The sequence below is a fragment of the Monomorium pharaonis genome, chromosome 6 (genome assembly GCF_013373865.1).
Source record: "Monomorium pharaonis isolate MP-MQ-018 chromosome 6, ASM1337386v2, whole genome shotgun sequence".
Classification (NCBI taxonomy): domain Eukaryota; kingdom Metazoa; phylum Arthropoda; class Insecta; order Hymenoptera; family Formicidae; genus Monomorium; species Monomorium pharaonis.
In genome coordinates this window covers 20,041,478-20,068,884 of record NC_050472.1, presented here as the reverse complement: position 1 = coordinate 20,068,884, position 27,407 = coordinate 20,041,478, and the positions used below count along the sequence as shown (strand labels likewise).

Below are 27,407 nucleotides of genomic sequence, written 5' to 3'. Positions count from 1 at the left end.
GTTAACTTAACAAAATTTGTTTAACTAGATTAAAATTTTTCAATTAAACTATTTAGATATTTAATTGGAATACTTAAAGTTTAATTCAAGTATTTATATGTTTGATTGAAATATATACATGTATATATATACATATATATATATATATATATTTGAATTAAATAAATTTAATTTAGTTGAAAGATTTAGTCAAATAATAATAATAATTTTTGTTCTCAGTGTATATCTACTTTATTGAAATATTAAAAAAGTTCGAAGTAGTTTATATATGTATATTTAAAGATTTCACAAATAAAATATTGAAAAAGTTAATGCATATAATACAACTAATAAGAATATCACATTTCAATTCATCCATTGTAGTGATTTATAATATTTATACGTGTTGATAAGGTAAAAAAAAAAGAATTTACATACCGAATGCAACATGCGTTATCTACTCGCGACGACGGGTCTTCATTATCATTGTTAATGAAAACTCATATGATTTACGGCGTTAGGGAAACATACAAATCGAAACACATGATTTATAAAATGTTCGCGGACCTTGGAAGAGAAAATAAACTCTTTTTTTTTTTTGGATAATTGCCTTAACGGCCGATCGACGTAAGATGAGCGTACATTGAAAAATGACATCCTCGACAGCCGAAGGCGCCTCGTGCGCGACGAGCGTAAAATTCGTCTGACTCCAAGTAGGTTCGTACGGCTACTTTCTACGGCCCCTTACTAGCGCGCTCGCCTTCGCGGGCGAGTTATGCACGCCGCCTCGCGTAATGGTAACTTCGCGCGCGTATACGTGTGCGCCATGCATTCCACGGTCTCGCGTTACGCGTGTGCTGCGCGCTCTCGCACGCCGAGGGCGGTCCCGCCGTAGTAGTAGTAGCGTGCACCGGCCGCGTGTTATTTTTATGAATGACTCGCCGGCAACGTAATCCCGGCGCGTGCAACTCCGACGGCGTGCAGCCTCACCGACCGACCGACGCATCCGCGTGTCGCTCCGCGCTCGATAGAAAGTTGAATGAAACGCGCGACCTCAACCGCGTTCAGCGATTCCGTTCCCGGTGTTACTAGAGCTGGCGAGATCGTATGAAAATAACGCTCGTTGTAGGTTATTGATTTGCAGCAGAGATTTCCGGGCGATACAAATTCCCTTTTATTTTTAGTATTTTACACAGGAAAGCTGCAGAACGTTCCTGTTTTGACTTTTCTTACTATTCAGTAACTTTTATGAATTGAGAGGAAAAAATAATGTATTTTGAAACAAAAAATTGGAATTTTTAATATTGTTATTAAATATTAAAGAATATTTGCGCCCTTTTTAAATGACTTTTATAATATTGAAATAAAAATATAGTATTTTGCTTGAAATTTAATAATATCAAATTTCTTAAGGATTTTATATTTTTGCTTATATATGAAACAATAATTATTGAATAGAATTCTACAAGTTTTAATTTGACACTATATTTTTCTATGTGCAAGAACTTTCGTATTTCTTTGCTACTACAAGAACATATATGTTTATAAAGTTTACTTAATTTTTTATTAAAAATATACTTTAATAAAAAATATTACTTTTCTGGTATTAAAAATGTCTAAAGATTATACATATAGCGAGATATATATAACAAGTGCAGTTTGTGATATTTAAAAAACGTTAGTGATAAAAGGTATAATTTATCGAATACTTATCATGAAGTCATGAGTTTATCGTGTATTTATTTCGGCGGGACGTTGTTCTAAGAAAAGATAGACGATCGGCTCTCTGCGACTATCAACTGACAAGACTTAAGTCACTCGTGATGCTTGTTGTCCCAGATTATACAGACCAGCGCGATAAAATCCGTTTATATATGTACATTATATCACCTTATGTAATGTAATCTCCCGTGAAATGTTTCCGGAATTTCGATTTCCAAGGAACGGAAATATCGACGATAGCGAAAGATGTGCATGCCAATGATTCAGGAAACTCCGTCTTCCGTTGCGAGAAGCTTGACGAATTCGTTCGCAAGTTTGCGCAGATTATATTTCTATGATTTTGCTTTTTATGAATTTAACACGCGCTCTTATTGGAAGACTTTGCGATGATCGGTGAACTTTTTACATCGATTTCTTTTATTGCAAGCCTGCTTTACATTTCGATATCTCTGGGAACAAAGGCTATCGATGTAGTACAACCTGTAAGGAATAAGATGAAACATTTATGTGTTACAAAAAGGCTTTCCATAACGCATTATATTCCATAAAGAACTTAATAGCTGTCCGCGAATTATAGACACCATGTACTCGCTCATTCATACCGTATTCGCGTGGGAAGGATAATTCCGCGTGTCCAGGCGAGGAAAATGAGGAGAAAGGCGCGCTTCCTGTTATCCAGAGAACGCACCGCGATGGGAAAAGGGTCATCGAATGGCCCTGAGTTCGGGGTCATCCGTCTCGGAGGATGTCTGGACGTTAATTAAAATGTGCCGCGCATCTGGCCGAGTGCCGTTTCTTTCTTCCATCCCCCTCCCCCTAACCCTTCCGCCTTCCTCCCCTTCCCATCTTATCCCTCGCGCTGCAATTTCTTCTTGCGCGGATGTATGCGTGCGATCGGCCTGCGACTTTTAAAGCGCCCGGGGAGTGTCACTTGGACGGCAGCTGCTCGATCGTCTATGTGCGAGAAGACTACGCGGCCCGAGGATGTGTCGTCATTTCCTGCCACCGACCGAGCGACCGACCACCGACCGACTTCTGGCCGGCCGATCGGCCTCGGAGCATGGCGGCGAACACGTAGTTTGCGCCTTCCTGTATGACACCCGATAGTTCGTGCTGTACCGCGCGCGCCTCACAAAAACGAGGACGTGCCGTATCTTCAGACATTACGACGAAAAGGGAGACGATTGATCGGCCTTGACGTGGACGATTAAACAGTTTTACGAGTTTATCGAGATAAAATGTGGGAAACGATATGAAATAAGAATATAAAATATTCAGCACACGTAAAAATTACCCTGAAAATCGTGGTAATTGTGAGACAACGTAAACCTTGAAGAATTTTACTATACTTTTAACAAAATTTACTAAAATTTGGCATAATTTTGTAAATTTTATACTTCTAACAAAATTTACTAAAACTTTGCCAGATTTTATTAAAATTTTATTAAATTTTGCTAAAAGTATAGTAAAATTTTTCAAGGTTTACGTTGTCTCACAATTACCACGATGTTCAGGGTAATTTTTAAGAGAAAATAGACTTATACATTATCCGTTAGCGGCTGATAAAAGAAAAATTATATTTGGCTCGAAGTTTGGATCGAATAATTAGATACAGTATTACATATTTATAAAATTTATTGTTTTATCCTCTATCGCTGACAAAGTGTAGATAAAATCAGGGACTTTATTCCTGGTTCAGTAGCAAAGAAAGGCGAAGGTTACCTGGCAAAACATTATTTCTTGCATTTTATGCAAGTAGCTTTTTTTCTTTGCACGTGGTTATTTGTCATTCTCGCATTGTTCCTAGGCGATAATTTTGTTACGACAGAGACAAAGACTGAAGCGATAATGATAATAAGATATTATTTTTATCAAACCGAATAAAATCTTAAAATATCAGATACTTTAATACCAAATAAAAAACCTAAAAAGGGAAATGTACACGTATACATTACGTTTATAAAAAAATATACGCTACAATAATACAAAATATACAATAATACAGTGCTTATTGAGAATAATTAATTGCCTTCAATTTGACAGATACGTAAACGCGGCTGGCATTGTAATTTTTCTTTTTTCTGCTTTCGACAATAAATTCGAGAAAAAAGCAGTATGAACGGCAATCACAATGGTCGGCCATAATGTCGAACAGCTCCTCTCAGCGGGATAGTCTTTAAGAATTTATTTCCCGCGCGCCATTTCGCAGACTCCGGTCGTAACTTCTGACCTTCGTGGCGCTTACGTTGGGGAACGCGTTGAGTCAGAACGTGGCCGTTTTTAATCCTTTTCAGACCAGCAAAACCGAAGGACTCGGATTATAAGAAAGAAAATCTGGCTGTCATCAACCTCGCAAAAACAAAATTAAAAGTAACATTAGGCGTAAGTTGTTATTTTTCATTCAGAATGCAATTTGTTGCGCGTGAAATTTTTAAGGGCCATGCGATAAAGAAGTAATTTAAAAATTATGAATGTTACTGAATTTCTCCAGATGTTACTTCTCGTCGGAAAGAAAAAGAAATAATAATAATTCATTGAAGTGAGCGATAAATGTATCACGAGTTCACCTTTTCAATTTGCCATTTGTGAAGTGCGTGGGTAGGAGTTGCATTATCGCTTTCTTATAGTCGAGTTTCCTTGAACCACTCTCTTAAAAGAAAACTTGAATGCACCGTTCCTCGGCGGATCTCGCTCTTTGGACCAGACGGGTCGAGCTTGCCTCTCTTATCGTGGTTTCGTGAAAATCATCCAGGAAGTCGCTCGTGCCTCCAATCTATACCTCAGAATCCGGGAAGCTGTCGATAGGGAAACCCGCTAAGTCAGTCGACCACGAAATCAAAGTCCTCCGAGCAAAGCAAACACATTTGACGGAGAAAAAGCGCCGCCCTTTTATCTCAAATTGCCTTATTTTCTGCAAATTGTTGTATTACTTTCGAAAGTAAGAAACTTAAGAAACAAAATTTCATGTCATTTACTTATTGCTTATCATGATTCTTTTTTTTTTGTTTGCGAGCAAATAATTATTATAATTACTACACAGTATATCTTAAATCGCGCTGAATACAAAATTAATTGTAAAAAGTAAATCATTACAAGAAAAAAATATAAGAATATAAGAAAAATATAAGAATAATAGATATATATTAATTAAACATCAAGTATCTTCAAATATTTTTATGAGCAACTCATAAATTTCAGCTAAATTTTAAAAGAATTAATAATTTTAAGATATCTTTGAAAAATTACGACAATCCTAAGTATTTTATAATGAAAGATTAATAATAATACAAATTCGACTTTTAAACTTGGCACTTTTGATGGTCGAAGATTTGCCACGATCGCCGGAGTGACGACGTCTGAAATTTTCGACACGCGAAGCGTCTTTTAAAATTAGACAAGCCTCCCACGATGTCAGTACCGTGGTGTGAATGTGCTCTTAACATCACGAGACTACAGTAGGCGCTATTAATAAAGCAATTATAAGGGCTACGACCGCTATCGTCGTCACTTGGTTACGAGCCGGTTCACTCATAAAATTTGAATTTGCAACAGGGAGAATTCGAGCGACACCGCTACGACTTTGTGCGACTTCGGGAATTTATCAAATATTTGTCCGAATAGTTGCATTTTGTCGAACATATCGGCTTTGTATTTTTTTTTTTACATTAATGTAACAAAATATTTTCTTAAATAGATAATGTAAAATTAAAATAAAATTTTTTATTAATTAGATCGACATTTCTTTTCATATTTTTAAACTATCGTTTCTCACAATATATATTTTTATCTTAAAGCATTATACTTACCTTTTTTTGTGTTGGAAAGTCGACAATTAATAACAATAAAAATCAATTTTTTGTGTGTGTCAGCGAGTGAATCCCTGTTCTTGTCCTTTCGTGCTCGAGGGACATAAGGTCAATCGCTTTCCCTGGGAAAGTCGAACCAAACTTACGCACCCTGCAGGACGTGGACGCGATTCGGGAGCGGCGCGGCGTCAGCTTTTTCTGCCGTCTTTCATTCTCCATTTGGCTTTTATCTCGCATGCGGATCTGACTACGGTGGTTTTAGACTCCGCGGCACGCACGGCATTTCCGGCAACTCGACCCGTAGCGCGGCGTCGAATGCAGCCGCGAATGGCAGTGCGAAGAAGAACGAAAATATCGAGGTAGGCCGTTGTTCCTTTTGTTCACGGCTGAATTCGCCGTAAGGATGAGGCGGGCGAATGATGATGCGCGTCGCGCCGTTACGACCGCTCGTACGCGCCCGTGATACAACCGGCGGAAGTCGCGAAAAGGATTATCGCCCAGTGTGACAGGGATACTACTTTCCAGACGTTCGTTGGGAGTCTCGTCGAAAGCCCCTCCACCCCTCCCCCTCTTCCCCACGGCCCCAGCGTCAGTCATTTCCGTTTCATTCGCCGAATCCCCGGAAGCCCCGGACGGAATTAAAACGATGACCTTCTAATCCACGCTTTTCACACCAAACACAGTTATCTTCTGGTAAATGCGGCACGGGAGACTTAATTGAATGCAACGGTCTTCTGTGTATTTTTGAGTGTACAGATGGTACGATAGCTTCTTTTAATGAATTCAGTTTAAAAATTCCTACGTCTTTTCAGCTTTATCATATCACACATAAATTACTTCGTTATATTCTTCTGTATTGAATTAATTTGTATAAATGTTAAATTAACCCTAATTCTACACACTATCAAATAATTCGATATTCTACACAAGGGGTGTAACACATCCCAACTTCTTTGAATGGTTTTTACTCGTATATAAACGTCATAATCAAATACGTTTGGGCTGAAAAGAATTTTTTAACGTTCTTCAAACTTCTAAAAATAATGTCTAAAAGTTATTTTGGGGCAATTTAAATTTTAAAACAGTGGAAAAAATTCATGAAGTCAAATAAATGCGAAAAATAACTTTTCTTCGCTAAAAAATTCATAACTTTGTATCACATTTTTTGAAGTTTTCGACTATCTACTTAGCTAAAACTAAGTCTAAAAGTGCAGTTAGGGGTTTATTATACCCCAGGTGTGTAGGATTAGGGTTAATGTATAAATATTGAAAGTTTGCAAATAAAAATAGTTTTTTTATTCATATACAATTAAACTATTACTTTGCCTTTCAAATTTACAGAAAGTAGAAAAGCTAACTAATTTATTAATAGAATGCACGTTGCATGGCAGTGTGGCAAAACCAATTTGATGAGTAATGAGAGAACTGCAATCTAGGAGGTCACAATGCCAGATCGCGTTGAAAACATCCGGCAAATAAAGCGCTTCGATTGAGCCGCGTGGAAGACGGACGACGTTCCTCCGTCGTCTGGCGTGGCGAAACGCGGTAAAATTAAATGGCTCTCGCAGCACGGAATAAAGTCTGAATGCCACGGACGAATGAAGTCACTAACGTCGCGTCATTAACTCGTACATCACGCCGGGAATTTATGTGCGATTTGTGCGAAACGCGCCACGCGCGCGCGCGCGCGAGCCGCGCGTAATGGATTTTACCACTTATCGGAGTATAAGATCACATAGGGACAGGATTCCCCCTGTTGAGCGCGCACGATAACGTCTTCGCACGTGTGCACTTGCCGCGTATTACCGGCCGGGTATTCTCGACGAAAGTAATCTAAGAATCGCCGCGGTGCAGTCTAAGAAAATGAACCTGAACGTCGCAGACTTAATCAGACTTAATCGCAAGCTGCACACACTCACACGTACCTTGTGTGCGTTTTACTAAGATCTAACGGAAATATTTACAACCTCTCACAAACCCTCCGTGCATCCAGTCGTCTTTGTCGACTTTTATTTCTGATTATCGGTTAACCTTGTTAATTATCAGCATTAATTAATTAACCGGTCTTTTCCTGTTTACGGAAAGGACGTGATTGTAAAAAGAACGGTGACGCAAGTTAACGAACCGTACTATATAGTTTTGGCGAATTTAATTCTGAATTTCTGTTACGATATTGCTCATACATATATTATATAAAATATGCCTTGATAGTGGAAGTAATTTTCGCGTTCTTAGAACCAGGGTTTGACGGTACGGTTCGGCTAAACCTCCTTCGTGTTCGTGCCCTTGTCTTATTAATGCCTTGGGTCACTCTCACACAATACACATTAGGTGTACGTATATGTTCGGACCCACACGTATGTGCAGGCGGCTTCTTTCTGCCCTCCTTGTTCCTTCTCTATCGTGCCGCCCCTTCGATCGAGAAATTATGCCCACTAGGCCTGCGTCGAGAGTCGCCGTCGTAAATAAAGAAAAGGGTAGATGTGCGCAAACCTCGATGAGAATTAGAGATGAGTAGAAACGTTATTTAAAATTAGAAAGTATGTTTGTACAGCCTTAAAAGAACTTGAAAATTTAGCATATAATGATTTTTATTTTTACGAAGTGATGAAGACCTATACTTTCGATATTTTTGTTTCAATTGCATTTCACAAAAATATGAAATTTTTATCTAACCTGAATGTAATATTAAATTAATAAAATCGTCTTAAAAATGAAATAAAAATATACAATCGAGGTAATAAAGATAATATCCAGATAATAAAGTTTCTCTTTTTGAAAAAATGATAAAGATTATGAAATGGAAACTAATTCTCTCTTTTTCCTCTTATTTTATTCGATTCCCTGTTTTATAGTATAGCGATAACAAACTGGTTACGATCTTATTTTCACGCATAACTGGTAAAAAGATGCCTCAAGTTTTTTATAGTTGCCTCTTAACTGTGTTCTCGATACTATTAAAGTTCCCTTTACGTCTCATTAATAGAGTTATTTATCATTAGATTGAAAATTTATGTATTTTCTCTTTTTAATTCCTTTAATGGTAAATCGATTTTCTCGGCTCTTATGAGACATTTGTAGCAATGCTACATTTATATTATACATTTTTATTTTATCGTTATTACAGAAAGTTTTTGTAAGACGTAATATATGTATAAATATTATGCGAATTAATTGCCATTTTTTTAGTATTAAAAGTGAAATAAGTCATTTGTTAATTATATTTTTTATTGTATTTGTCGTACAATTTTTTCCATTTAAAAATTATAGTCCTCGTTTTAATTGCAACTCAAAAATTTACATATTTATATCAATTATGATCGTCAACGTTACAGTGTATGTTAATCTCTATTGTTTCTCTCTGGAATAAGCTCACACTTCTACTTGTTATATTTCAAGAGAAATGAATGAATTATATGTGAACGAATCCTCGTCTTCTGAATGTACGTCGCTTTTTGTACCGGCGGTCTTTTATTTCGTGTGCCCTCGCAGCGGTTCTTTCCTGCGGACCCGAAAAATCAACGCAAACGACCAGATTCACACGAAAGCGTGGCCGATGCCGTGGGCGTGCTCGATTTTCCACGAAAATCATTTGTCCAAATTACAGGACGAGTTTCTCGCTCTTTTTCTCTTTCTCCTGTCTGTGGCTCGTAACGCATTACAAAAAAAGAAAGCCCTACGAAAACCTGCGGCATTTGCGTGCCACATTATACAATTTCGCTCATTCCAAAAAATGTATTATCCGCCGCAAAAAGTTAGGGAGACAAGCCGGTCACACGCACACACAACACACACACACACAAACACATACACACACAATGACTTTTGCCGGAAACTATTTCAAACTTTTTGCAGGTCCACTTACGAGGAGCTATGGCGACAAAACGACAAATTATTTCTGTATTTTGTATTAGAATAGCGAGAAGTAAAATATACCTATTCCTTTAAAATGCCAAAGGACGCGATTGTTTGCAGAGCCTATCTTTCTCATCTCATATTTCTCATTCTTTTTATATTTTCCTCCATGATTTTTTTATACGTCGCGATATAAAAAGAGATATACGAACCAAAGTTAATATTGGTTGCATCACGAGAAATGATCAGATTACAAGGGGGGGGGGGGGGAAAAAGAGCCCGAATGAATAAACATTTATTGTAACGTTGACGGCGGGTAAACACGAGGACAACGTAATATATACGTGAGACGCGAGATGATCGATGCTTTACGCGCACCTCAACGGTATGACAATGCATATCGTTATCCTTCGCCTTGTCTGGGGCAACCGAAGGAGATCGCCCGGGAGGATTAATGCCGGGCGTCCTCACGGTGGCTTCGACGTTGCATCAACGTCGCGGAATTCGCGCGCCTTCCCCCTCCTCCCCCCCTCCTCCCACGTCGTTCATAGTGCACCGTTGTTTCGTCGTTTTCGCCGCGAACGGACGAACCGTGTCTTATCCGCGTGATCTAATCGCGTATTCCCGGTAGCGCCGCCTATACGACGATGACGACGACGACAACGACGACGACGACGGATGGCCCGGATGGTCCTCCCGCGTTTGTATGCACGCGGTTACCGAATCCGTCCGGCCCGCGGCGACGGCGGCGGCGGTGGCGCGACGGAGCCCGGGCCTTTGACTTTTTCACCTCCAGACGGGATCATTGATTTCGGCGAAGGCCGCGGCGCAAAAGCGGCGCGGAGCGATTCCCGCGCGCAACTTGGGTACCGTGCTGTATTTGCGAAACGTCGTCCTCCGCACCTCCCTCGACGCTATTGAGCAATTTTTTTCTTTTTTAATTTGCAGCCTCGTTGGCTCGCAGATCTCCTCTTGCCGGATCGGGCAAGGCTCCGCGGCCCGCGGAATAATCGCGTGTCGACTTACGTGCGAACGTTAGAATTGAGAAAAATAACAATTGCTCGACTGATGCGCGGTCATTTTTATGCGCGCTTACGAAGCCACGTGTCTGTCTATATAAATGACGCCTATATGTATCCCCACATTATCATAACGTGTTAAGGGTACCGTGCATTTTAATTGCGTAAAATATTGTATCTCTAATGTAAGCCCTATGAATTATGGATATCACGTCTTTGACCTAAATCTTACGTATGGAAATAAATCTATCAATTTTTTTTTTTTTAAATAGGAAGAAACGAGTACTTTTTAACTGTCAGCGAGTTTTCCCGGCTCCATTACCGCGTTACCGAGCGCTGCCAACGCGATTATAAATGTCGAACAGTCGTACCTCTTACCCCACATTCGACGTGAAAAGGATAGATGCCGAATTCGAGACATAGGCGCGCACGCACGCACGCACACACGTACGCATCTCAATGCCACTCGTGTGCCGGTCGTAAGATCTGTCATAGCGTGTGCGCACACGCGGGACACGCACGCGGGCGCACGTGGAATGTAGCTTGGCCGCATAGTGGCTTATGTACCGTGTGGTCATCAAATACTGACTTTGGCCATCGGGGGTTGCGTCATCGACAGCCGCGTTCGAGCGCCGCGGCGCGCATGAATGAAACGAAAAGAGGAGAACCGCGTTGTACGTGTACGTATATACGCGTGTACGCGAGTGTGCGCGACGATATAGCGCGTGTCCGCCGCGCGGACGTGTGCGTAGGGCGCGAGGCCCCGGCATTTAAATGGGATTTAAAGTGAACGCATAGTCGAAACGGGTTGCGGAGGTCGCGTTTTAAGCCGTGAGAACGGCGATTCGGGCTTCTAACGTCCACGCCGCGTTTCCTTTGTGAGCCGCGGCCTCCCCGCGTTAACAAAGCCTACTTTGAATTTCTCGGCGCTGTGTATCGTACGCGCGCTCGAATTATTAAACATCGGCGAACGAAAACAGACGACGAAATTCCGAATTAAAATCTAAAGTTTGCGAAAGGACGTGCAATTATCTTTGCAGTCTTATAATATTACCGATAATTGTTATCTTATCGCAATATAATTAAGATGATTTATTTCTCGTGTAGAGTTTTATAAACTCTGACATTATTATTCTTATCTATGAAAATATGCTTGTCTAATAAATCCGTGTAATAAGCGATTAGATTAGAAATTACTATTTTATCGTATCACACTCTCCCGCCGCATATTCTCATTATAATAAAGCGGTAATTTTTTTATCGCTCGACGGGACGGGCGATAAATTCCCCTTAGAATATGTATTTTGCAAGACGCGGCCCTGCAGTATCGAACCATCGAGGTATCGAAACATCGAACATTCTCGGTGTCTCCCCCCGATCGCGCAAGAAACGCTTCCAAATATTCATTTGTCTTGGGCGCGATGGCGCAAAGCAAAGCCTTAGAGACGTGCATATACGCTCTCTATTCTTTGTTTGTCGTCGGCGATATCTCTAACCAAACCTCTTCGCCATCCGGTTACTTTCTAATACCCGCACGATTCTAATTTTGGACGGTCGATTAGAGCGCTTGACCGCGCATCGTTCGCGCGATTGGAGCTGCTTGCCAAACGCTTATTAAATTACGAGTGTTTGCAGTTATGTCAGCAACGAAGAGGCGAGAGTCGTGTTTCGATTCCTCGTTACCCCACACGACTGTACAGCAGGGCCAGCATTCTACGTACCAGCATTCTACATACCCGTTGGTATCCATTATTTAACTCGCGCTCCGGCCGAGTGCTTATTATTATTATTTATCAGCATTTATCAGTATTACTTTATCGTTAGCGGGGATTGCTAAAAGTGGAATTTAATTAATTTAAACTTTACGCTCCGCGGGACACTTGCCCGGCCTCGACTCGGGCATTGACCAAGGTCCTTGAGCACCGCGAAAATCTACAGGAGCAGGAAGCTAAAATTGGTAGCGGCATTTTATTATTAAGCTTTTCGCGCCTCCGCGATTACGGGGGACGCGCAACGAGAGCTCGAGCGTACGCGCGATTAATGCAGCTCCGTGATTTATGTTGCGTGCTTTCGTCTTTCAATCTTTCACGGCACGTTAGACCGTAATTAAACCGTAGAACTGGACAAACCGTATTTGACATTGAATTTTATGTGCGGTTGCGTTTAACTGCATCTCCATGCGTCGCAGCTCGCGTAGGATCGTCTCGTGAATCCGAAAGGTGTTTATTTACTTCATTACGCAATATAAATCGTGGGATTACGTATTAACAGCGCTTACCCTCGGGCACGGCACAGGTGTCGTTACCCCCGAGATCGCTTTCAACGATGTTCCGTACATCGTGAATAACGCACGTCGCTCTGATGAGGGTTCAAAGTTTGCTCCTTCGTGAATCGCGCACGTCAGATTGATGTATCGCCCGCGTTCAGAACCGCGTTCCGGAGAACCACGGCGACACGCACCGAGAGAGCGGCCTGTCAGTGATCCCGCGCTCATGTCAGCATAATTGCAGAACACACCTTGGATGGCCACGCCAAGGCCGCCAGATTTTTTCCCCTTCTAACGGAACTGGCCGCGTTATTCCCCGATGTCGTTGAACGGTCGATCGATAGCAAGGATCGTCCTTGGTATTGAGCCTACATATCGATCCGTTTTTTTTTCCCCTTGACACATGGGAGCGCGATCTCAACGAGAAGTAGCCATCGATACGATTCCGATTTCGATGTCTTATCTGATCGTGAAATGGTGTCCTATAACGAATACCGGAATACTTTTACGTCTCGACGATCTACTTACGGTGCAAGTGGCTGCCACCAGTATAGTTTTGTTTCGAACTGTAAATTTCGAAACCCGTTCACACAGCGCTTAATCCGTAGCACTAGAAAAATGACTCGTACTTATATGTTCCGTGGCGAACATGTTATTCCTCCGCGATGCGTAGAGCGCGGCCTGGCGCAGTAAAGCCGGTCGTTAAAACGTTTATTTATTGTAAATTCAGTTCGGGCGGAACCGTGAAAAAGAATCTCGCGCCGCCGTACGATAGAATACTTAATGGCCCCGGGGTAGCCTGGATAGCCGCAATACGATCGAAACGCTAGGAAACGCGGTCGAGCCGAACGGTTTCTTAACGGGCGATACCTGTCGATGTCGTCATGCTTAATTAATAAGGGAGCTCTCTCCTTTCCTCGAAACTTTTTTGCAGAAGGTCCTCGACGGCAGACTGAACGACAGGGTCGACGGCATGATGGAGGCCGGTTTGGTGCAGGAACTACTCGACTTTCATCGCAGATACAACGAGCAGCGGATTAAGTCCAACACGTGAGTGCACTTCTTAGCATACTGTTGCATCACGCGCGGAATTCGATACAAGTTCAAGGATTTGCTCTCCCGTCGCGTTTTTCTGTTCCCTTTTCCGCTCAATCCCCTCGATTTTGCATAGATAACACTTAAGTCCGTATTTAAAGTTGACGTTTCGGAGAATCCGTTAACGGAATTTATTTTTAGCCGACAATTTAATTCACAATCTTTTTTAATTACTAGACGTTGATCACCAGATATCTAAACAATCTAATCTAACTTTTCTAATCAATTTGGGCCATAAAGATGCTTATGATTGAGAAAAAGAGAGAGAAAGAGAGTTTATTAATTAAGTGTTAAAGTAAATTATTCACGTATCGAGTTTGTGATGAAAATCCTATAATCGATTGAGTAATGATAGTTAATAATGCACGTTCGCGAAATTATGCGGGACTTCACCGATTCCAATCAGTGTCCCAATTAGCATGTTTCATCTGAAGGAACTTCGCGGATACAATAAAAGTTTTCCTTATTGCAAGCGGAGAATGTAAATGGGAGTGCGTCAAGGATAACGAGTGGATCAATATTACAAAGTTGTAATGCTTATCGTGATTCCTCGCAATATATAAAATATCTCGATGCACATCTCGGTACGTGCCGATTCCATCCCTCTTAATGCGTCGTTTGTCATCGAGATAATTTCGAACGTCTCTTTGATCCAGTCGGATATCAATAAAATTCATTAACAACATTCTAAACGTAAATCACTGCCGCGATTCACGTACAGATAATATGTGCTGCCGCACGCGAGTTTTATTATTTTACACTAGAGACTTTGGTAATAAGATTTTTGTTAAAGAAGTAAAATTTGTATATTAATTATTGAAGAAAGATTTCACTATTTACTTTAACGAATTGATTAACCTGAATATTAATTAGCAAAGATAACAGAATATCTTGAACGGGCATCAATTCTGTTAGGAAATGTATAAATGAAAAGATTAGTAGGTTTGGGATACCTAGTATATTTTTCTTATGCACATGTAATATGCATGAGTCAAATCATTAGAAGCCAGAGGCGCGTTACTTCCTCGTAACGCTAAATAGTGAAAAACCAAGATTAACATCAATTTGCATCGAGAAGGAGCACGAAGAAGAAAAAAATAATTCGTATGGCTAAATTTTAAATTAAAAAGAAAATGTAATTCTAAGATGATGAATAGGTTTTAAATTATATTAAAGTACACGGTGGGAATTTTCTCTTAAAATTTACTCTTAAAATCTGGTAGGACTTTTACTGAAAGCATAGTAAATTTTACTAAAAAGTATAGTAAAATTCCTCGAGGTTACACATTATCCCACAAATACCAGATTTTGAGGGTAAATTTTAAGAGAAAATTCTCTCCGCGTACGTTTCTATTTCATTTACTAATAGTCAGCTGAATACAACTTAAAGATCTATTGAAATACCATACGTAAGTAAAATGTAGCGTTGAAAATATCGAAAGGAGTGACTGACATCATGAATAGAAGGGGCTTCGTATCTTGTTGGAACTTGTACAATTGAAGATTGAGAAAATCAAATTTTCCCCCCCTCTGACGAATACACTTGCGTGTATTTGCAAGTCTTGTAGGGTGCATATTGTCTCGAAACACGATCCGGCGACTCCGTACTGCCGTTAATGCAGATATGCTTGGTGAATGGAATCCCCCTCTCTTTGCATAGTCGCCCCGGCTCGCCTCCTTCGCTTCCGGAAGTCGCGGGCGTAGTGCGGCCGGATGTCGGTGTGAAAATAAAGGAAGTAGCCAGCCGCGAGGAAAAGCATGGGCGCGCGATTACGTGCGCCGCAGCGTCGGGCCGAAAATTAATCACCGTCTAATGAGTTGCCGCCTTCCTTTTCCCTGTCCCTAGCACCGCTCCTCCTTCTCCCCCGCAAGAGAGAGAGAGAGAGAGAGAGAAACATTGGTTAAATGACCGAGAGACGCGGTTTTCTATAAACCCGAGCCGACTCCGCGGCCGTCTCGGTAACGGGGGATACGTGACAGCGCGGAATGCTAATTACTCGACGAACCGTGGTAATTGAAAGGCACAATTAGCGACGTGACTGATGTTAGGACGCGCGTACCTCTACTCTCGCGTACAAATCCGTGACTAACTCCAAGGTAAATACGCGATCGAACGTCTCGGGCGGACGTGTTTGGCGGAAAAATTATAGTTTAGCTCACGTGGGACGAGCGTGAGCGAGATTCGAGAACACCAAAACTAAACATTCACTTTTACGAAACGGACGAGCCACGTTTCAAGTGACTCGATTCGAAGTTAATCACAAGCGAATATATTCGGAAAACAGAATAATCGATTGTAAAAACAGGCGATGCGGCCGATACAGCGTATAGAGCTAATAGAAGCGCGGGGAAGGGGGAGGGAAGTGTAGATTGTTCCGTTAAAAAATATTAATTTCGATCGGATGTGACAAGTGGTAAATCACAGAGAGAGAGTGGACAGAGAAAATATCGCGCGTCTCTATTACGGGCGGCTTCGCGATCCGGGAGGAATTACGGCGAAGAAAGTGCTGTTTGGAAACTAATTATTTTATTGCGATCTCTCGTAGAAGTTGCGCGCTACCGGCTGATAAATAATAGCGTGGCAGAAGTTCGGTCGCGGAACAAAAATCGGCGAACTTCCTTGACCGCAAGCCAGAAGTCGGAGAAGCGGGAAGAAGTCGCGAGCGGTCAGAAGAGAGACATTAGTTAACTTCGAGTTTACGTGTAACCAATTTGCGGAAGAAATCGCGCGGGATTTTTATGGTCCAGCGGTCGAAGGACTTCTCAAATTGTTTGCACGGGCGTTTGTAAAAATAAGTGCCGTTGCACACGCAGAACAGGACTACGAATTAGATGGGAGAGGATATTTCTTCTTCCGAGATCAAGATATAAGCTCTCTCGGAGAGGAAGGTATTCGCGATTTTCCAGTGCAATTATTTAATTTAGCTGGCGCATACCTGACGCACGAGCTGAGACCTGACGTTGTCTTTTCTCGAGAGGAATGGAAATGACGCATATAATCGCGTGATAGTGTAATGTTACCACTTTGCGCGTCGTGTCACATTATACGCATACGGCACATTTTTGCCCGGCGTGTATCGTACATTTATCTTGACGCTCGTTAATACATGTATATACAAGTAAAATTTTCTTTACAACTTATTTCATCGGGAAGATATAATGATAATTACGTAACAGGGGAGAAAAGTAATTTAAAGTAATTTAAGACAATTTAATCAGATTGATATTAATTAATAATCAATTTAATTGTAGTAATGTAATTGTTATTCAACAACATCGGAAAGCTACTCGCACAATTATTATTATGCAAAAATATTGAAATGTCGTACATTACACTCACACAAGCTCGTTTTGTTATTTAATAGAATAATTTAAAATGAGACACATTTTAAATCGCGTAAATCTCGATTGCACGCCTATAGACTATATACCGACTTTACACCACGTCATCGAATTCCGCGAGAATCCAACGGCCGTCGCGAAATATTTTATTATCGTTCGCGCACTACCTTCGCAAGAAAGATCGTTGCGAAAAAAACCCATTGTTATTAACGCTATGATATTACCGCGATAATATCCGCGAAGTTTGTCGACCGTCCGATGTTGATTGATCGTGCGCGCGTTCTAAATAGTTTCTTGCCTCAGAATTTCAAAAATGTTTGATGTAACGAACAAGATTAATTTGTAAGTGACCTAGTTTCCGTGTTTGAAACGCGATCAATTTAAGTAGAATAGATAGAGGATTGATTTACGACCTATTTGTACATTTTAATGAGATTTCTGCTAAAAAATCAGTTTGTAATAGAATCAATAGCTCTTATACTCACACTGAAAAAATTGTCTTCTGGGAACCAAGGAGATACTTAAAAAATAAAAGAAAAATTCTAAAGTTAAAGTTAAAATCATAATAAAATTAAGTAGCTATTCTCAAATTTAGACCTTTTATTCCTTTTATTTTTAGAATATCCTGTTGGTTCTTAGAATACAATTTTTTTCGGTGCAAAGATAAAGGTAATTTTCCTAGGAACCGCAGTAATTTAATGCAATCAAAGGATTTTACACAAAAACTAAACAAGCCTAGAAAATATTAAATTTTGTAACAAAAACTTCTTATCACCAAAACATAAAGTATAAATTTTACTCTAAACATATGTATAATAGATATAAGAACAAATTTTTAAACTTAATTTTGAGAGACACATTTTGAGAGACCCATTAAAAAAAGATTTCTTTGATTCCTGTGGGAAAAATTTATTTATTAATCCTATATTTTACATTTACTTCTTTTTGTAACTTGATAAAGCAGCAAAAAGCTATTATTTCATAAAGCAAACATTTTTTTATTTATCATTTACATATTTTTTTGTTATGCTCTTATAGATTTTAAAAAATGGACTTAAATAATTTTGGAAAAGACTCTTCAATTTTAATACAGAGGTGCTTTGAAAGTACGATCACATATTCCAATTAACTATTTAATATGAAAGTGAAGTGGAGATTGTTCCGAATTATCGTCACGTTTAATTCTCGTTGCTGCTTACAAAATAGCATTGCAGAAATTTTCTTTATTCTCACGCCAAGTTGTTCATTCTTTTGCGTAATTCTGTTTTACGGTTCCGCGCTTTAAAATATTCACGCTACTTTCGAAATAAATCAACAGCCGATGATCACTCGCGAATCCACTGTCGGCCGGTTTCTATACCGGACAGGCGATAGCTTTACGGCGATTCGGCGAGATCTTCGTTATTGCGATAGCGGACGAAAGTCGTGCAATGCAAATAGAGGGGCATCGGTCACGATCGCGTTTATTGCCAACCCACGTTCGCTTGTATCTCATTCATGTATACGCGCGGATGAGCGACCGGCCGCGCCGCCTCGAGGTGTCTCTGATTTGTCGCAGGTTACGAAATAATACTGTGATCTCCTCGCAGCAGACAGAATCGTAACGAAGAAAAATCGCAGCAAAGTGATGCGGGCAACCATATTAGGACAGCCGTCACGATACAGGGCTTCCTTTCTCGACGTTAGAATTAATTAGATAATTAATTGACACGCGCGTATTTGTCAACGAGTGCCTTTATTGCTACTTGGTAAGCCACAATGTGATATATATATGTATCTCACATTGTGGCTTATATATAAATATAATACGTATATATGTATATATATATAAACCGAGTACGTACACTGAGAGGAAAGTGTCTAGTATTTGCAACTATAATTGCATAGTAAAGTAATTATAGTTGCAAATATCATTTTCATAATTATTATTGCTATAATGTTAGTGTAAATAACCATATATGTATAGTTGTGCCAAAGAGGATAAAAATTTTACTATAAAAAGTTTACTATAAATTATAATCATTTCTACCATACATATTCTATCATACAAATATTCTACCATACATAAATCACAATTATGGCACGTTTAATTATACATATGGTTGTATGAACGAATGCTATAGCTATTGTAACAATAATATAGTGTTAAGTTAGCTATAATTTATATTGTTAATTTAACTAAATATATTGTTACGGCCAAAAATAACTATAAATTATGGTTAACGCAACTATTTTTTTCTCTCAGTGTAGAATGTACTAAACGTAATTACGAATGTGCATTATACTGCAGAACAAAAAGCACGTTTCGCACGCCACCCGCGATTAAGTTGAAAATAAAACCTGCGTTCAATCATTTATTTTTGCGCACTTACGTTACGTTCGCCTGTTTATTCTAAAGAAGCCTATCACGCGAAACGTCATTTCCCTTTTTATTTCGACTGCTAATAAAGTTGGCCGCGGCTATCTCTTAACCGGTACGACCGGGGGGAGTCGTGCGAGACGAGCATCGGAACGAATCGCTTCGCGATCCTTTCGCGCCGGAAGGCGCGGCCGCATCGCATCGCATCGCGTGCGACGACGTTCCTCTTATCGGCCCTCCTGTTGCAGGCAAAATCGACGTAGATATAGAACTCCAGATAGGTGGATTCAATAAGTCATCACAGCCGCGAGCCTCGCTTCCTCGTCCACCTCGTCACACCTGTATGATTCCCGTTGTCCCTCGCGATTTCTCTCCGCCGCGGCGCGGCGGCGTCCGCTCGCGACTCGATATCGCTCGGATTTTCCCATCTGGCGGATAAACTCTTATCGGGACGGTACGCCCCGCCGCCGTGATTAATATTTTATAACATATCGCTGGACCATTATCGTTAATTATTAACCGGCTGCCGGGTGTGTATACGCGCGCGCGGCTCGATTGCCGCGACGGCGATGCAAATCAACATCATTGCACTTTGCAGTCGATGCCGTACGTGCAATACGCGGCGCATTGACGAGGCTAATTGAATCGAATAAAGAGTTTAAAGGAACAGCCGGAAATATCGGCACGATTGCTTCAATTGATTTGGACGACGCTTTTCAAAATAGCAGATTAAAAATATGTATCAATCAAAACTAGGATGACATGGATCTTTTTTCTTTTCTAAATATTAATTAATTTTATTTAATAATGGCATGGACTTAGTTTTTATTATTACTAGTTTAAATAATAGAGCGTCAAGAATTGAAGATAATTAGTATACTTGCTTGTTAAATTTCTCTTATGTTGAAAATGAATACGAAGAAAATAAAAAGGTATAAATGCATATTAATAGAATTTAAAATATTATATATACATTGCATAATAAGAAACTGATAATTGTTACGTATACCACTGTTCAGAAAGAAAGAAATTCCTGATGCATTTACATAACGTTACGAACAATCCAAGATTACACTCGAAAGAACTGTGGAGGAATACAGCATTAGTACGTGTCATTCAATTGCCAAATATATAGGGTATCTATGTTTGTTGCAATGTAATAACGGTAATATCTTCATGATAAAGTGAATTGTTGGCACAATTTCGTAAAATATAGACAAGCATCTTATCGCGTCTTATCACATACATCCGAGTTACACTACAAACCTAGTTTAGAAATATCATTAATGATAAGTGAAGTAAGATCGATGGAATAAACCCTATGAATAAATAAATCCTCGTATGAAATATAATAATCGATTTCTAATTCCTTTTTAATCTTGTGATATTAATCTTACCCTTTGCGATAATCGATTATCAATTGATCAAGTCGAAATGTAAAATAAGTGTAACTCAAACGTGACACGACAGTTTACCGTTTTATCGAATTGCTACACACAATTATTGGAAAAACTCATATATTTTTTTATATCCGATTAGAGATAAACAGTTTATTCTGACCGTGAAATTAACGAGAGTCCTATCAAGAACGAGTTTGTTCTCGGAAATATTTTTTTGTACGTCATTTCTTAATATTTTATCGACGCAAAAAACAATATTTTATAGAATTTATAGTCGCTAGACTCACAATTCAAAGCGAGATGTTTCTTGCTAAATCTTCGATTATACGAATAATAATCAAAGTGAGTTTGCTATCTATGCAAATGGAAATGAAATGTTTCCCGCGTATTATAGATTCGTCTGTCAATTACAGTATGTGTATATTTCTGACAGCATGAACATGTAACATTTCGATTAAGGTGGCATGTGGGCTTCTCGTGATGTATCGCCGATAACTATTATATCAATCAGTATATCAGGTAATTCATACATTACGTCATCCTTTATGATTGAAGATATATATATATATATATATATATATATATATATATATACACACATATGTAATTTCCTTATTTTAACATTTCTTTCTCTAAAAGAAAAACTACTTTTTATGGTATTCAACTGCTTCGATTTAAACAGCGACCAGGGGCCCGCTCTAACAGAAAAGTTGCAAGTTTATTGGTTAAAAGCCATACGATAGCCAATAAATATCCAACTTTTTTGTAAGAACAGAATTTGCGAATACGTTTCTCTTGCGAATGAATTCAAGAATCGAGCCCCTAATTGTATTTAATAATTAATTAATCGAATAAACGACGATCGATGATTAAAAGTTTGATTTTTTAATTTGCGCAATTCCGTGAACAAGATGAGCAACACGTTTCATTTAAGCAGCCGGTAGATTGTAGGCACAAAAGAAACGATTATAATAAGAATGGAACGATTATATTCGATGATGATCGTAGAAAACAATACAGTGGTATTGTATTGTAATGTTGCCACTATGCTCTATTAACCTGCATACGATATTATTAATGGTTCAATCGCGCACAACGTAACATATATATATATAATCTTATTATCGAGACGTGATCGCATCAGAAGGTATCAATACAAATTGATTTGCCTTTAACTTCAGAGATCAGAAGATTGTTGAATACGTCACATAACAGGCACGCGAAAAAATTATTTTTTTATCAATTTTTAGACGAAACAAGTTCGTTGTTATATCGGTGTCATTACACAAATTGACGTCCGTATTTTAAAATATTTGAAAAAACTGGAGTATAAAGAGTTCTTCAAAAAGAGTATGCGTTACATTTATCATCACAAATATCTTTAAAGTTAGACTTTAAGAAGCAATATGTTTGGAGATGAATTTATAATCGTAAAAATTTGTTTTTTTTTTATGGTATGAGATATGAAAAAAGTATATTACCGAAGATAATTTTTTCGGGAAATAATTTGCAAGATAGAAATCGCGAATTAATGTTCGGTTGGCGACAAGTAAAGCGTTACGTAATCGATGTTTTTAATTCTTGCTCGGGTTGAACTCCGGAATTAAAAAACTATCGGTGAAAGTTTATCGACGGACTTTTACAGTATCGTCGACTTTCATGCGCCTCTATTAAACAATTTCTGCAAAAAAGGTTTCGGCTGAGGGCTTATTTTTTTGTTTTTGTTTCGGACAAGTTTATTATTTTTATTCACGACACGGGGTTATTTGCATTCAACTGACTTCGGTGGCGTCAAATAAGCGGAAAGGTGCGCACAGGAGGAAAGATAACACGCTACTGTTTCACGAAGACCATAAATCCTGGCAATAGCGGCCGATTATCTCCGTCTTTCTCGCGGTAACCCGCGATAACTCTATATTTCGCGGTCGAGAAAATGTAATACCCGCGCGACGTGCAGCTTGTACGGGCTGCCTGGCAACAGGTTGTAAAAATATTTTAGAGCGGTTACGTATTCGCGCGAGGCTGATTGCTGACACTCTGTCGTTATCTTAATCACAAGCTCTAGTACTGTTACTGGCGCACAAGTGCTATCATTGCTACTACCAGTTGCTGATCGTGGTCTTTAAATGTCATCACGACTATTATCAACGCTTTATTATCATTGTACTTGTTTCGAGTTAAAAATGCCGAGGTTATTACTTGTTATGAATAGCATTACTTTCTCCGATAACGTATTTATACTTAACAATAAATCGCTTGGGAAAACACATTGCAAACATTTAATAGCAAATCAATTAACGAATGATTAAACGTTTAATTGATTCATGATACAAATAATAATTAAATCTAAAATTTAATGTTTTATTCTAATTTCTATCAATTTAAATTAACTTTAATCTCAGTGTAATTTATTCTTTTTATAATTCTTAAAACTAAAAAGAAAAGTAAGTTAAATCGAGATTAAAGTTAATCAACATTGGTAAAGAAAAAGAACATAATTTATTATTGTATGTGTGTTATATCATTGTCTTTATCTTTATGTATAACTTTATTTTATAACTATAGGGATTTATTACTATAGGAATTTATATTTTCAGCAATTTTGCTTACATTGTTACAAAAATTAAATGAGATTAAAAGTTACGAAAAGTTTAAAATTTATTATCACGAGGCAGGTTCGTATTCGAGTTGCTAACCACCTTAAAGTACGAGAAAGTACAAGAAAAAAGAAGTACAGAAGCTGCAAATACGCTGTGTCAACAGAAGACAAAACGTCAAAAGAAATATCAGTGTTTAATGTTTGAAAGGAATAAATTATCTACAGCTTGACTTATCCTTTATTCACACCATTCCGAGGCATCGGCATCTCGACGCTTGTTGAAAATTTACGGCAGAACGAATTTGCGCGCGCGCGCGCGGATTCGATTCCTCCTCACCAGCATACAATTGGCATTGACACGTGTGCGAAGTGAGTCGTGCCTGCGATAGCGCGCGCCGGCTTTTTCCCGCCACATGTAAGTCGGCGTTACGTCAAGCGAGGTCGTCTCGCGATTACTAATCGGACGCGTGCGATAAGATTCGTGCGAAATTGAAGCGCACCCGTATTACTGGTCCTTAACTAGGATGCCTTTGAACGGACGATAAATATAAATCGACTATATACGTCTGTGTTGCTTGCATCAATTCGAGAACGAATATTTTCCGTAAAGAACGAAATTGATCGATCATATTTCTGATGAAGTTATTCTATGTTTTTATGTCTCAAATTGACAAATCTAAATGACGAGAGAGGAGATGTCTTTTTACAGTCGTACTTTACCCTGTTGCGACATTAATGTTTATGCAATGGAATAATAAAACGAGTATTGTATTCCTAGTATTTTATTCTCTTTTTTACCTCGACGATGTCTGCGTTTCGCCAGATACGTTTATATCGTCTTTCGAGTCTGGTTCTTTCACGTGTTAACGGCACTGTCTCAGCGTGCCAAATTTTTAATCAAACTCCACTTAACGTAAGCAGATATGCATGCGAACTTCGAATGATATCACAATTCAAATTATACATAATTGCAATAAAATGTCTGCGAATGAAAAACACTATCAGTGTTATCTTTGCACTTCCTCTGCTATATACGGCGAGTGGCGTTACGCAATTCGTTACGCTATCGAAATCCTAAAAAGCTTTAAAATTGTCATACAACGTTATCTGTGCGGTATATAGGTTATCTCGCTGTAGATCAATTAATTCTGGAATTAATTTTAAGCTAATCACAGGTATTATATTTTTCTATTAATTTGAATATTTTAATTTTCGAAATTTATTAAAGCTTCTTCTTTATTCTAAGAAAAAGAAATATTGATAATAATATGTAACTATACGGAAATAATTGGATAAGTTTTCTGTATTTTTAACTAAACTCACATTAATCATCGAGTGACTTTATTGGCGTTGGATGACTTTAACATTTTTTTCCTTTAAAAAAAGATTTTTGTATGGCGTAAAATTAACTACGTATGACTGTAGAATAATTTTATTTTACGGTACACTGAAAAAATGTACTAGAATCAAATAAATGTTTTTTTGAAATGGCATCAAGTAGAAGTTTTATAAAAAATAAATATTTCTTTCAGATAAGATAATACTTTCTATAATTTAGAAAATGTTAATACATTTTTTAAACTATAGGAAATCTTATTTTATCTGAAATAAATATTATTTATTTTTTATAAAACTTCTGCTTAGTATCATTTTAAAAAATATTTATTTGAATTTAGTATTTTTGTTTTCAGTGTACATTCCTACAATTAAAGAAGTTTATTTTCTCTCTCTCTCTCTCTTTCTCTCTCTTTTCTCTTCTTTAATTGTAACAGTATTTTACGTATTTCACCGTCTGGAATAAACTGTAAATATTTCCCTTAAACGGATTTTATGTGCGACCGAAATTTAAAAGGCTGTTTGCATTTAAAAGTCAGCAAAAACGTCGGGCTCAATTTCTCTGATTGCACGATCGCATTCGGTACACCAGGTGCAGGCAGCCTGGCCTGAGAGATCTCGGTTAATCGATCATCAGCGACACTTCCAGTAAGACGGATGGATGGGCACGTGAGAGAGAGGGAAAGAGAGAGAGAGAAAAGTAGAGAGAGGGTGCGAGTATTCTCTGTCGAAGGGACGGGGAAGGAAAGGCTTCGTGGACGCACGATTCAAGAGAGAATGTTTACATTCCAGGTCACCCGATTACACGAAAGGCATCTTCCAGAGCATCGGCTTCAAGGAGTTTCACACTTACCTCATACAGGCCGAGAAGGAACGCGCAAGCGAAGAGGTAAGCAACGAGCGTGAGAGACGGCTCGTCGATACAAGCTACTCTGTGTCGTCGCGATTTGCCGTTCGCCTCACCGGCCGTTTCAGGCTGGGATCCCCGGGGGTCATTTTTCTGCCGTTAAAATGCACCGCGCGATTTGCAACGTAATCTACCTTCGCGGTCGTATCGCGCGCGGTAACTTTGTCTGCGGTCCTCCGTCGTTTCTACTTCTTTCGTTGCACAGTACCCTCGCGGCTTTTTACGAGCGTCTCCGATTTTAATATCGCGACAAAAACCATTCACGAGAGCTGTCAAAGGCTATCGATCCCGACGGCTCGGCAAGATTGTATCTCCGACGCAGGGAGAATGAAAAGGGGGCGCGAGCGGGGAAATACAAACTAAGAAGATGTGTCGTATTTGAGCGAAAGTTGAATAACAGCGACAGACAAATCACTATTTTATATTTTGAACGCGCGAATTATATTAATGTCTTTTTTTTTTACACAAAATTCTGCACAATTTATTTTTACTACTCGGCTCTACATAATAAAATTATTAATACGAGTCAAGTCAACGAACGGAAAAGAATTTTATCACATTGCATAATAGTTTCAAATTTGAGGCACATAAGTAGGAATCATTAAATGAGAGATCAATATCTGATTAAATTTATGCAGGGGAAAAAATTATTACAACAAGGAATCGACGATTTAAAACTTGTCACTAGGAGATACGCAAGGAAACAAAATAAATGGGTGATGAACCGACTAATTCGACGTGGTGATCGACAGGTAATTTATTTACCTCGCTTCATCATTACGATACCGTGTTCATATTGTAATTAGTAATTTGATTGAAATAATTTAATTCCATCTTCACGCGAATCATTGCTTTTTCCTGGGATACATAACTAACTTGATAAGTAAATTAAGTAAATTTTAAATTATACGACCGCTCTGCTTTTTTCGAGGTTCCCCCTGTTTATTCTTTAGATTGCACCGACGTGACAAACTGGAACAGTCGCGTCTTAGAACCTGCAGCAGCAATTATTTCCGCAATATTGCGCGGCGCAAAACCCGAGCAGCGACCACTAAACGAGAATTTCGAGCACCAAAAGACCACCGATAGTAGTACAAATATATATAACTATTGCAAGGTAATAATAAAGATATGATCGTAACAGATTACTCTCTGCACAATGAAAAATCTATATATATATTAATGAAAAAGTTTATACATTATATATAATTGCTTAAATGTAATTTTTATAAAAGCTCTTTCATAGTTTTTTATATTCAGCAAATTACATTGTACAAACAATATAAATTTAATTATTTAAAATTATGTTTAACCTTTCATGAACAAAATGTAAATTATGCAATTAAAAAAAGCTTCAATAATATTTTATTAATAATCACTGTTATTAAAATTGTGTCAAATACTTTTAAATCTAGAAGTAAAAGGTTTCTCTTGTTGTATTAGGTATGTGAGAGAGTATTTGTTGAAGAACATCAATGGCAGGCTCATTTGGAAGGTGCGAAACACATGAAAGTCTTGAAAAAGAAGAAAAAAATAACTGAAGCTGCACAATCTCAAGAAAATCAATTGACTAGCTCGTGACAAATAATAGTTTCGCTGTGGCATTGCACGAACGTTCGTTTCTTGCGTATACCAAGGCATTGGAACTGTGATTATTTGAATTGTATTTTATTAATAATTATTATGTAAATAATTTAAAAAAATAAACTTATTTTTAATTTAA

The 27,407-nt window shown here is 38.6% G+C and overlaps 1 protein-coding gene across 1 annotated transcript in view; it reads left to right on the top strand.

Moving 5' to 3' along the window:
• Positions 1-27,407, top strand: part of LOC105833570 (tRNA dimethylallyltransferase) — an 81,299-nt gene extending 53,892 nt beyond the window's left edge. The window contains exons 5-9 of the mRNA XM_012675406.3: positions 13,582-13,697; positions 25,570-25,666; positions 26,323-26,436; positions 26,616-26,801; positions 27,128-27,407. Of these exons, the coding sequence (XP_012530860.2) occupies positions 13,582-13,697; positions 25,570-25,666; positions 26,323-26,436; positions 26,616-26,801; positions 27,128-27,265 (651 nt within the window). The 3' untranslated portion in view covers positions 27,266-27,407. The remainder of the gene's footprint in view (positions 1-13,581; positions 13,698-25,569; positions 25,667-26,322; positions 26,437-26,615; positions 26,802-27,127) is intronic.